Below are 13,789 nucleotides of genomic sequence, written 5' to 3' on the forward strand. Positions count from 1 at the left end.
GCACATAGTCATAATTCTTACAGCTAAACATGTCTGCCTGCTGGTGGAGTTTTAAATTTGCAGTGCTAGTTAGGGTCAAATAAATGCCTTCTGGGCAATATAGTATATACAGTGAAACAGATAATGAAAATATTTGAATTTGTTGAAACATGCACATATCTTTATAAATATATATTTTCTTTTCTCCTCCTCAAATTTTTGAATAAAGTTGAAATATTTGATATACAGCTGCAAATCTTTGTTACATGTCAGTTCTCTACCATCACTTTCAAATGAAAACCAAAAGAATTTCCAAAAGTATTTCAAGATTTGCTCCCATTAAGCCACAAGAGCATGACTGAGATTGGACTGATATGGCCGTTGGACTATTTTCTGAATCTGCGACATGCAAGCTGTGACTTGCAACCCATGATAATTTTCCTCTCGCACTAATCTTGATACGTTAAACTAATAATAAATAAAACACAGTACTTGTGACCAACGCATGAGCATGTGAGAGGACTATAGGACTCTCAAGTTTATCTGCAATTTGCAAGTGATAATAATTTGTGGCGCCATTTGCAATCTTTGTGTAAGTTGTGCTCACAAATTGCTGTTGTAAAACGGGCCCTTGGCTGCAGTGGTAGCTCCAGTTTGTCCTAAAGGTGTTGAGGTCATGGTCTCTGCAGGCCATTTAAGTACTTCCACATCTTAATGGGAAACTATTGTCTGTGGACGCTGCTTTGTGCATGGGAGCAGTGTCATGTGGAAACTGGAAAGAATGAAACAATTGCCTCTGGGACCCTTCAAGGGGTCACAAGAGAAATCTGAGGGGTCATTAGGTGTTTCAAAGGAAGAAAGAAGAAGACAACATACTGTATTTCTGCAACACTAGTTTATTTTTTCAGATTTTAAATCTTTTTCAGTTATGAAATTCCAGATATTAAGGACAATAATGAAAATATTAAAATAAAGTAACCAGGGTGAGAAAAATATCACAGTGCATTAACATATCACTGTTGACCATGGGGGCTGCAAGGAGACGTGATAATTTAAGGGGTCATGGGTCAAAACATTGGTAACCATTTGTCTAAAATATCATTATATGCAGCAGCAGTACAATTTCTCCTAATTGAATCTAAGAGCCAAGTTATGAAAAATAGCCCCAGTAAACAATGAGAGGGGTGTCCACATACTTTTGGCCATATAGTATTCAAGCCTACTTCCCTTGTGTCAGTGCTTAGATGGTGTTCTGGTTTGTGTTTATTGCTTCAATTTGAGTTTAATTGATATTACATTAATTTTAAAATTATGAATTAATCAGCAATGTTACAAACATGTAACAAATGGACGAAATAGCGCACAAGTCAGCGAGCGAGAGGAAGAAAGGTAGAGAGGCAGAGTGTGTGTTGTGTCTATTTTTGAGTCCTGTGGCTCTTTTGTAAGTGTTTTGTCGCAGGCAGACCATGCTGGCCTGACAGCGTGACGCACTCCGATAAAAAGGCTCTCGCTTGCGGTCACACACATGTCACCATGGCAATTAGTATGTCAGATTGCGCGTGATTGACAGCTGCCACAGCTGGGATGTAAACAACAACTGGTGGGGGAACCTGGGGCGTCGGAGGCATACAATACAGCCTCTCTCACATGGGACTGTCATAAGGAAAAAATGAGGCCGCTCATATTTACTAATGTCTGCATCCACAGGCAGGTGACAGGAATAGAAATAAACCTTTTTTTCGTTTTCATTTATCTTTTATTTTCTTATAACTCCATTTTAGAGGGCAAATATTTCTTGCATCCATGTCAGATATTATCAGAGACAACAGTCAGAGATTCTGTACAGTCAAACACATTATTCTCAATCATATAGACTTAATTAATTATCAGTTAATGTGATGTGATTTCTGTGCGCCGGCAGCACAGTCGATGCCTTCGGCTCATTATGGAAAGAACAATATGGCTGCCCAAGTTGCTCGCTATCAATAGAACATCATCAAACATAATTAATAGCACATGTCATGCATGTAGAAGTAGGTCACTGCCTACGTGTGCTCTGTTTGAAATACTTTGTCTCATAATTAGAGAAGATTTAGCTGTTTATATTGTGTATTTGACAATGTAATCATATATAGACCATGACAAGTGATTTGGTGCACTGATGTTGAAACATAAGTTTGGCAACACTATTAAATAATGCTAGATCGACTTTTTTATTGTTGATTAATCTGTCCATTAATTTATAAATTAACTGATTATTTTTTTAGTCTGTAAACTCTGAAAAATGTCCATCACAATTTCCCAGAGCCAGAAGTCTTGCACTGTGTTGTTTTATCTGACCAGCTGTCCAAGAATCATATTTTTTTTTACACATTAGAGAAGCTGGAGCCAGAAAATATTTGGCATTTTTTGTTTGAAAAGAGAGAATATCAAAGTAGTTGCCAATTAATGTACTTCCACTTCACTAATCAACTTTTTTGACCAAGGACTTTATGGATTTGCTGTAAAGCCTCCTTCTTCTCACCGAAAATCATTATTCGTATCCTCGAGGCTTTAAAAATGTTTTTAACGCATTTCCTTTCCCATAAAACTTTACTGTTTACATTGACATCCCAGGTGTCTCCTCGGCTCCTCCCCCCTGTGGAGACCTTTACAAATAGGGTCCACAAGCTTCATTTTACGGTCCGGTGATAGGAGTCCGGCTTGTGGCTGGGCCGCTAAGATCACGTGACTAATGGCAGGTAGCCAGGAGGCAGGCGGCGCTGTCTGGGCCGCTTCCTCTGTTTAACATACTCCACATCAGAGCCCCCGCATCAGTCACCGCAGCACGCAGGAGTGGCATGCACTACCAGGGCTATTCCTGGCTCTCTGTCACACACACACAAAAATACCCATTCTTACACACACACACACACACACACACACACACACACACACACACACACACACCTGTCTCTGGCTGTTTCTGCCAGTGTCTCTGTGAGGTGGGCATATTAACAGTGGCAGGCAGTAGCTGCAGCACTCTCCACCTGTCCTGAAGAGACGACTGTTGAGGAATCATAGATGAAATCATGTTGCACCACAGAGCTCATTTAAAGCTGCACCAGGCAGATTTTTATGAAGGGATACACAACTTGCACAAAATCAAAATGCAGGGCACCAATATGTCGGACCATCTATTTTACAGATTCATCCAGTTTTCCCAATTACATGTTTTGCTCACAGGATGTGTTTACTACTGAAGTTACTTCTCAACAGGGCCATTTCTAGCTTGTTTGGGGCCCCATTTGCAAAATGTTGGCTTCCCCTTTTTTATGAAATCATGTTGGGAGAATTCCAAACATCTTAAGTTGGCCCCAACAATATAACATGCAAAAAATATAATACATGAGAAACACTAGGGCTACCCTACATCAAGAAACAATGAATACATTTATCTAGAGATGCAAAATAAATGACAACACCAAAAAAAAAAAAAAAAATCATCTATAGGCCAATTTTCATTTTAAACAATGGTATCAACCTAGATTTCACAATGGCAGCATACATATATTTACCAAATATGCATTATAACACGTATTTCAGTAATTTCTTTCTTAAAAAGTTCACTTTTCATCGGTAACATTTTTATGTTGCTAAGAACTCAAAATCAAAGCAAACATTGCAACTTATAAAACATAAAAAATAGCCCTAAAGATTACGAGTGATGGCGATACACTTTGGGAACATGTGGGGCTGATGTTAAAACAAATGTTGAACATGTAAAATGAAATAGAGCATAATATAAGCAAATATTTCAAAAGATATCTCGTGGGCGTAACATACTGCTCAAGTCTACACACGTAGTGGCAAAGTGCTGTAAACAGGATTGCAATTTTAAGATCAAAAGGACCACGATGTCACGATTGTCACCTCTGAAATGAGGCACCTTGTTCAACGCATTATCGTAGTGCCACTTTAAAATGCTTCACTCTCTTCAGAGGAATTTGTTTGAGGAACTTGTTCGCTGAATTGTAACCTGGTAATTACCTTGTGCTTTTCAGCCTCGGCCGGCCTCTCCAAGGCTTTGACTGAGGGCCTCAGCTCTCAGCAGCCAGACCTCACCAAGGACCTTGAGAGACAGTCAGAAATAGCTGCCTCTTAAGACGTGCAGAGTCCAGTCCGCTGTGAAGAGCATCGCAGTGACTGATGCTTCATTTAGACGCTGCCACTGGCCTTGCCTCGAGATCTCACAGTCAGGTCACAAACACTTCATAGCGTGTCAAGTGTCAGCCGAAGCACCGTTGCTATTCTGGGCTCCTCGTCATTTCTTGGGACTCATAAGTGATTATCATCTCTGCTTTAGAAAAACATGTGCGAAAATATGACAGTTATGTAGTTTTAGGACGCGAGCGAGAAAAAAAATAGGAGCTTTACGTCACTGACCCAAATGTGTTCATACAGAAGAGATGGAATCTCATTCCCACAAGAAAAAGAATTAATGGTTCTCCTTTAATCATGCAAATAAGTCTGTCCTTAATTTAGATATTAATTATATCTGGTAATTTGGCAAACAGCACACAAAGTCTGCCAAGGATGCCCCCTGACGCCCCTCGTGTTTTTCTCCGCAGTCCTCAGTCTGTTTTCTATCAGACTTTCAATCAAATAGAAGCAGCTTCACTAATTTAATACTGAGTGGTGAGAAGGCACAGTTAGACAGAGAGAGGGATCTCACAGCTTAAATAATTAGACCCTTGTCCCTCCTGCAAGACATTTGATCCCACGTTCTCCTCACTCATTTCCAGCTACCGACTTTACTTTTGCTTCAGTATTGACATATTTTAATTGCTTTTATATTGGTGTCTTATCAAGTCTGTAAGGTGACGTGTTTAAAATTCTCTCAATTAATTTATAATCAAGGAAATTAAAGTTTTCAACTGCATGCACTGGCTTCTCTGCGTGCCTGATGTGAGTGTTTTTGTGTCTTTGCAGTGTTTGCCGATCCACGGTCATGGATTTGTCTTGGACAAGTACACGTGCCACTGCAAGAAAGGATTCTACCACCCCAACAGAGTGGCTGTCAACGGCTTCACACGTAAGTCAATTCAATCACTTGTTCTTTTATATTCTTAATAAGGATGATCGGTGGTCATTTTTAGGGGTAACCAATCAGAAGAACTTATTGGTTGTTTTTGATACTTGCTGAACTTGAACAGCTGATTCATGCCCACACATTGATCCATTTTAATATAATCAATTTTAGACTCCCTGTAGGTTTCCTATCATGATATCTATGTTAAATGCCCAGTCCTAGTTCTAGGTGTTAACGTCATTACAAGAGCAGAAAAAAACCCTAAAAGCTCTCTTTCTGATGTTAATCATCAGCTGTTGAACAGATTAAGACACCCTGTTCTGTGTCCTGCATCCAGCACAACCTTGATATTCATTTTAGACTCTGAGCTCATCAAAAAAATTACGAGATCACATTTCTTTCAAGTCATTTCCCAGCAAAGGTTAAAAAAACAACAACAAAGCAGCCTGTTTGGAGGAGACGGGTCTTATTATGTAAATCCTGTTTCTTCTCATTTAGCACAAATATAGCAGATGAGCTAATTTGATTAGTTTCTGACTCTGAGTCAGAAACTATTATTATTAGCCTGATTATCATCAGCTGTTAGTAAAAGAACCATAAGTTGACCTCAATATGTTGCATAATGTCTTCATTTTATTACTATGTAAATGAAAGGGGCACGTGTTAGTGCCCTGTCTGAAAATTGAAGTAGTCCCGGCACCTGGGGAGGCTAATCAGGTTCAAGATAGGAAATATCTTTTTAATGGTAGTTACTTTTCTGAGTTTATTCTGTCTGCTGAGTTAATTAAAAAAGGCTTCTGCAGACACAGAACCCCAGTGGTTTTCACCTGCCCTCCATCACTCTCATGCTTTCATTTCGATCCACTTTCCCTCCCGTCTCATCCCACACAAACCTCATACAGCATGTTCCTCTGCGTCTATCTCAATATTACCCCATTTTCCCTCCCTCCCCTTTTTGCCATCATATTGCAGCCATTTTTTTAACCCAAAAATATGCTCCCATCATGCACAGAAATGCAAAAAAAAAAAAAAAAAAAAAAAAAAAAGCCTGCACAATTTCTTTCCCGGAGAACTGGATATCTGTGCTGTCTGTTTGTGCAGTTTGCCGTGCACACAAGCTTCATGCGTGCAAGTCCACATGAAAGCTCTGTGCTTGTGTGTGTGTTTGTGTGTGTGTGTGTGTGTGTGTGTGTGTGTGTCTGTGTGTCTGTTTGAGAACACAATAATAGAGAGAAGAGGCAAGCCTGTTAGCGAGGCGTAGTGCTGCAGTCTGGCCCACCATGGGGCCAATAACAAGCCTGTTAATCCACAAGGGGACATCCTTGACACTCCTTTGCAGAGAAAGCCAGTGCAACTCACTTTCCTTTGTCTCCCAGTGATCTTCCATTGTGGATGTTGCATATAAATATATAGAAGACGTTTTGTGAAGTTTCCTTTGACTGTCAGTCATCTGCAGGAGCGGCAAACCAATGAGAGCGAGCTCAAGGATATGACTCATTGCTACGGAGATAAGTAGTCCTTTTGAAGGGATCAATGATGTGCAGAGTCATAGCTTTGAAAAATAGGCCAGTTTCTTTTTAAAGGCAAAATCCCTGCAAATCTCTGAGACAATGCCTGTTTCCAATAAAGCCTCCATAAAAGCTCTACATAAGTCCACCATTCGTTTATCTATCCAACCATATGGGCATCTCTCGGGGATTTCTATACAAACCAATAACAAGTCCTCTCGATTCTTGTTGTCCCTGTTTGGTTTTTACCTTACTTTACCTTGAGAGGGATTTTACCAGGAGGTTGTTTTTAGCATTCAGGCTGTCCAGTGCAACCAAACTGCACTTTTGGTAACAGAGCAACTTCTTTTGAAGCTGTTAATGGAAGGGGTGCAATGGTTAAATGTAAGTTGAGAGACAGATAACATTGTTTTTTAAGGAATTTTGCTGATTGTGTCATTTTTGCAGCTTACTCTGCGTTCTGTAAAATATTAATCAAAGGTGCTTTATAAAGTTAATTGCAAATTATTTATTTATTATTAGTTATTTATATTATCTCCTCGTAAGTGATAATTTTATCTTGTGAAGCATTTTGTAAAGTTAGTTGCAGCATGAATGCTTTGTGTCATTGATCCTTCTGACATTTTATAATCATAATGATCGAGATTTTACAACGATGATGGTTTGTGGAATTTAATGAATTTAGTGGTAAGGAGGATACAAATATCCACAGCCATGCATGAAATTGCTCTTTCTTGACCATATATCTCATTGACAGCCCTAATAAGTGGTAGAAAGGTACAAGTGTCGATATGCAAATATATGTTACAGGGCGTTTCTGCATCCATTTATGGTGATATGTAGGTGTGGAACTGAGGCTTGTGCCACAGCGATTTAGATTTCTCATACAGAATCAGGCGTACGCACAGCTTTTTAAGTCTGATGAAAAGAATACATTTGCACATTTATGGCTTTGTGCGTACACACTGTACACAGACTTTTATGCATCTGGTCCCAGATCTTGCGCCTAGCTTCAAAAGTCCTTTTTATTTTTTCAATGATTTGAGGCGATCTGTCCTGTCCTTGTCAGGATAAAAATGGCATGTATCTCTGTGTGCTTTTTTCTGAGGAAGCCGCAGTCATCAGCCCTGTATGTTATGCCAGTGACTGAACAAGGTGCCGCAGTGTTGACGTTTCATGTTCACACATATAGATCAATCTCCCTCGTGTTGACACAATGTCGATGGCTCCTTGTAAGGTCAGTGAGGGATAAGCATATATATACTCAGTGTGTCATAGAAGCACTTTATCTCCTTTATCTGTACTGCTCTCATATCCAGGAAAATTCAATAACAAGGAAACTACATGTGCTGCTGCACAATCTGCCTCTATTCTGGAAACATGATGAACACATTTTAAATTAATGTGTAAAAATAACAAGTGCATGACAAAATTGGATTTTTTTGTCAGTATACTTCGGACAAAAGATTCTTTTGGGGTTTTCAAATCATGTGTTAAGCTCTTAATACGGTCCTCCCTCACACACACACAAATCTAATTCTACTCTTTAAATCCGTGCCTGTGCCTTCTTAAGGGCTTACTCACAATTTCAACAGTTTATTTTAGCTATAAATCTTAACTGTTTAATTTTTCCATTACTTGTAGTTAACAATTTCAGAAAATTGTTTGTTTGTTTCCCTTTATTTTCTTGTCTTATCTTTATCTTTACTTTTATTTTTTTTTTCTAATTTAAAAAATCCTGGAGAGGAAGTAGAGGGCGGGGCAGACAAGACGCTCGAGCAGCCTCGTAACTATAGTAACTCACTCACACCTGCCCAGGTGTTGTGAGAGGAGAGGGCGATAGCTCTGTGCTGCTGTCAGAAGTTATCTGTTAGTTATTTTACACTGTGAGAAAATGCACTTGTGGCGTGAGTGTGAAAAGTGTCACTTGCGTTTTCAATCAGATTGATTTCAATCAGATGTTTGCATGTAAACACGGCTACTGTCAATGACAGGAGGATTTAGGTCAGTTTCTTAGCTTTCTTGCCTGAAATCTTTTGAAATTAAACTCTTATTTTTTTTCTTATTCTTGTTTCTGACAGGGATGGGGAGAAAGGGAAAAGCTGCAGACAGTGGCCCCAATGCGGACGAGGGGTCCTCCAGCGACTGCCTGCCATGCCAGCAGGGCTGCGCCTACTGCAAGGACGACACCCCCTGTGTGGCACGAGAAGACGGCGCTCTTCGCTTGGCCGTGCTCTCCTTCCAGTGCCTCTGCATGCTGATTGTCTTTGTTAGCATGATACTCATCTATCACTTTCGCAGGAATAAGGTATGAATCATTACATGCTCACAACAAGCATTCAGTTATGGAGTTTGATCCATTTATTATATTTTAGCTGACATTCTTGGTGAGTGATTAATGAGCCATAGATGGGCATTGTCATGGGGACTAAACTGGGATTGCCTCATGCTAACGCTTTCTTTTGTATTATTCTCTTTATTAAAATCTTCATCTTTTAGGGAATCTGTCCTGTCACGATTCCGAGTGAAAGTCTGAAAACTCAGCAGCACATTAGAGGCACAGATTAGATTCACAATTACAACATCGCATCAGTTATGTGTTTGATGTTTTCTGGGCTCTATGGTCATCAAAGCCCTTTGGATCAATAAACCAGTGAAACCGTGTGTGTGGGTGGTCACAATAAAGCTTTGAAATCATTTCAAACAGCTCAGGCACCGCAGATCAACTCCACATCAGCAACTTGGACAGCGACCAGTGTGTGCAAATGAGACCACTAAAGCGAATTTACTCTGATTTTATACAACGAGGCTGCTGGCCGCTTCATGTTTCACAGTTTGAGTGATAACATGACAGCATATAACTTTCTAAAGATGAAATCTGTGCTGGTATTTAATTCATATCATATTTTTTTCATAAAATCTATCTCTTTTGTGAAGAAATGTTGATTTGTTTCGCACTTGGCTGACAGAGTCTCAAAAAACATATTCTCCTCATTATCTCAAAAGATGACATTTTCACTGCATCATTAAAAGGTGAAACTATGTCACAAACACCAAACCTTCTGTATGGAAAGAGAAGATTAACACTGAGCTCATGCACCAGCTATTCTTAAAAGCCAATTATCAAGTATCTCTAAAAACAATGGCTTTTATAGACAGATTTTATAGACAGTATTTCTCCAATTAAGTTGAGTCATTCTGATCAGATTGTTTACATGGATGCTTAATAATGTGATCCGATACTTTTTTGACTTGTGCAAGGTGTTTCTTCAGTCTGTGAAGCATCTAATCTGCTAGAAATATACATATTTTCCAACCTTATTGAGAAAATTAAATGCATTCAGTACAAAATAAGTATAGACAGAGAAGAAGTGGCTCCACCTGTTGTCACAAGTTAGCAGTAAGTAACGTAAGTGAGCCCAAGGTTATTATCTGTAGCTACAAGTTATAGATGTCCCGTAACACCTTACTTGCAAACTATTATTATTATAATATTATAATTAATAGATGTTCCCTAAACGTCTCAAATGCAGACTATTGCTACCAGTAGATGTTTTTTGTGTCCTTAGACTACAGACTCTATACTGCAGCCTGTAGCAACAATGTTACCCAAGGTGGCTCTTTCAAAATCAAAGAATACATTTATTAACCAGAGCACTCACATAAGAATTAGAGGACGCTGAAAATTTTGGAATTTATGAACAATCCTCTGTCAAAATCAGCAAAGGGAGGTGCATTGAAAGGGAAATTGTGGCAAGTCTTAAGCAGCGCACACTCCAGCAATGTAATACTAATATTACCCCCATGTGAGGCAAACGTGCACAGAATGAATATTTAGTCCAGCCAGAGAGAAACTATTGGATCAGGCATTTTACGCCACCTCTGTCTCTATGAAATGCTGTCAAAATATATGCAATATGTCGCTATGAGCTGTGACTGAGGATTAAATGCATTTAGTATTGTTTGAATTAAACAAAATGTATATGCTTGTTTTTTTTTTCAAATAACGATCAATCATTACATTTGTTTGATTTTTCTGATTAATCCATTAAGGAAAGTGCTTACAAGTTACAACCCTTGTTCAGTTCTAACATTGTAAGGTTTTCTTTATCCAAATCACCATTAAGAATTGTAGTAAACAAATTGTCAGATTATTGGAATATTGTAAAGTATAAGTAAGCAATACTTGATGACATTCTCATTTTTGCGTTTGGCCAGAGCTTTCTCTGAAGTCTTAAAGTGGACAGCATGGAGTTAAATGTTCAGAGTATAAACTTTTAGAGTGCTTTCTCTTACATTTGGTCTACTCAGCTGTGACGTCTGTTTCTAACGCTATTTACTCAAAACCTTGTTCCCAAAAGATTGCTGCACTCAGAGTTTACGCTGCAAATACATAAAAGTTTAATGAATTGTAACATAGAGCAGTAAAACAGAAGTCTGCATGTAAGTGTACTATTTCAAATTTCAATGTGACTGCAAACACTATATCTGTCAAATGTATCATGGTCATGTTGGTTTCTGTTACAGATCTGCTGAGTTAAACTTAACTGAAAGTTGGTGATGGTGGTATTTTACTTCCTGAGTTGACTTTCCACCAAAGTAAACTTTTGACTGAACTTGTGAAATCCTCTGAGCCTCTAGTTGCTACTGTCAATTAATTGGCTTAATTAAAGGCTTTGTCTTGAGCAGTAGACATGCGAGGATTAGCCTGAAGATTCACCACACTCCTGACAGGGGAGCATCTCGCCGCTCTATCTCCCACACACCTGAAGACTCCGCCATTATCTCAACCAGAGTTCAACAAAGGATCGCTCTCATTAATAAAGCAGATAAAAGTTTTAGATACTCAGGGGCTTTGTCATCATTTAAACACCACTTATGTAATCCCCATTAATCTTATCAAACTAACTTTAAGAGCTTAGTTTCATAGCTGCTCACTGACTTTGCGATAAATTAAAAATGGCTCATTTTCATATACAGATGAGTTCATTTCGGTTGCAGGTTTTTTATTATAAACAGGATAAACACATCCTGTAGCTGTGGTTGGTGTTTTGTGTTGTTTTTTGTATGTATTCTGAAATGGTTAACACAGTTGTCCTCTGCTCTTTGAAAGCCCCCTCATGCATCTCGTCAATTACAGGATGATATTTTGTTAAATATCTTCCACAGGAAGAGCACTGAAAGTGCCTGAAATGGTGAACCCTTCTATAAAAAGTCCTTGAGGCAGGAGCTTTCACTGTACTTTGTTCTCTTTCAACCAACAAAGAAGAAAGCATCATTCCCCTTTTAAATCCTCCTGGAATATTATGATGTCCCGCTGTTTTAGACTTGTTTAGACCAGCTGCAATGTGAAAGGCATTTTAAGAGTTTTATTCCAAACTGCCTTTCATCTGTTTTGTAGAAAGGAAAACATTATACATTATATCATTTTTTTGAGATTTTGAACATTATAACTTTTTTCCTTTCTGAGGACACTATCTTTAAAATTACATGGAGTATATATAATGATGTCATCCTGCTGAAACCTATGTCAGGTCACCTGGGAAAACATTTTTAGTATATGTATTTCAACCAAATTTGAATGTTTGGATTTGAATACATTTGGAACACTAATGGGAAGATACAGAATGATAGAAAAACCTAAAAAACAATAACATACAAACAATAATATAATAATAATGTGCACACTTTTAATATTGCTCCATGCCTGCTTGGCATAAGCAACTGTTTACTTACATATAAGCCATGACTTTAAAGCCTTGTGTTTACAGCTTGTTGCATTTGCCCCAAGTGAAAAACAATGAATGCAGGTTAAAGTATACAGTGCATTAATGATAAATTTAATAATTACTGTATCTCTGTTTTTGCAGAGTATCAGAGCATCAGGTCTAGTCCTACTGGAGGCCATCCTGTGTGGAGCTCTGCTTCTCTACTTTCCGGTAAGCCTGAGACACTGTCTGTGTCTGTGTGTGCACGTGCAGTCTGGCATCCTTACATGTGCTCATTTCTTGACGTGTTTGCTGATGATCCTCATGCCATGCTCCTCTGAGCTGAAAACAGAAATCTTCTACTCGGCTGAAGGTTGGCATTCAGTTTGACCTTCAGTTCAAACTGTCGCTCATTCATCTAAAACTGAACAAAGTTTCATATCTGCAGCAGCGGCACAAAGCAGGATTGTTTGCCTTGTCAGATAGTACAAACCTCAGTCTATAAATCATACCTTTTTTTTTTTGTCTTTTTTTGATGGCTGCATGGAGCTGTGATAAGCAGCGTTTTCACAGCCAAGGTGTGCGTGTGATAAAATGGCACTGGCAGAGACAAACATGGCAAGGCTTGTTGGTGACCCCCTGCTAACTGTACACAGAGCTGGCCAATGAACCCAGCAGCCTGTCAACACCACCATCTGTTGACCAGCCACTCACGTTGCTCCATACAGACTCGGCACTCATTCAGACCTTCACACAGAATAAACTGCTTTAGATTTTATTTGGCTTTTTCATTTCAATTCCATTTTTGATTTAGGACTTATCAAACCGATTACTTTAAAGGAATATGTATGGACTTATTGTTTGTTCTGTTCTTAAAATTTGGCACAAGCATCCACTTGGACTCAAGAATGAACTGATTAACATTTGGCAGTCAAAGGTCAAGGTCTCTGTTACCTCAAAAACATTTTTTTGCCAGAGCCCCAAAATTTTATAATTCTAGTTTAGATCTAATAAAATTGTGTGTCATTTCTCAAGCAAAAATGTCAAACATCAGCTGGTTCCAGCTTGTGACATGTGAGTGTTTTGGCAGATATGATAGCAAACTAAATTTCTTTGGGTTTTTGGACTGTTGATCAGATAAAACAGTTTGACTACGGCATTTTTGCCTTTTGAACATTATAATGGGCATTTTGTTATGATTTTCTGACATTTTATTGACAAAGCGATCAGTTAATCAAGAAAATAACTGTCAAATCAACAAAATAATTGTTCGCTGCAGCTGTAGTATTTTTGAAACATAAACCATTATGATGAATTTGAGCATAAAGTTTTATGGAATTATTAAACTGTTGAATTTCCAGACTGCATTGAATGTAGAGACATTATCAATATTTCAGTTGTATTCCAACAAAGAAAAAAGAACATAATTGATCAATACATATATTGCATGTTTACACCCATAAAACTTTCCATACTAGCCGTCTCTTAAAGTTTTACAATGTGATAATGCCCCAGGGGCAGAA

At 38.5% G+C, this 13,789-nt stretch overlaps 1 protein-coding gene across 1 annotated transcript in view; it reads left to right on the forward strand.

Annotated features, from left to right (window-relative positions):
- Positions 1-13,789, forward strand: part of gpr158a (G protein-coupled receptor 158a) — a 74,508-nt gene that overhangs the window by 33,303 nt on the left and 27,416 nt on the right. The window contains exons 3-5 of the mRNA XM_042510498.1: positions 4,951-5,053; positions 8,640-8,866; positions 12,429-12,497. Coding sequence (XP_042366432.1) covers positions 4,951-5,053; positions 8,640-8,866; positions 12,429-12,497 — 399 coding nt within the window. The remainder of the gene's footprint in view (positions 1-4,950; positions 5,054-8,639; positions 8,867-12,428; positions 12,498-13,789) is intronic.

This window comes from Plectropomus leopardus, chromosome 21, assembly GCF_008729295.1.
Source record: "Plectropomus leopardus isolate mb chromosome 21, YSFRI_Pleo_2.0, whole genome shotgun sequence".
Lineage (NCBI taxonomy): Eukaryota > Metazoa > Chordata > Actinopteri > Perciformes > Serranidae > Plectropomus > Plectropomus leopardus.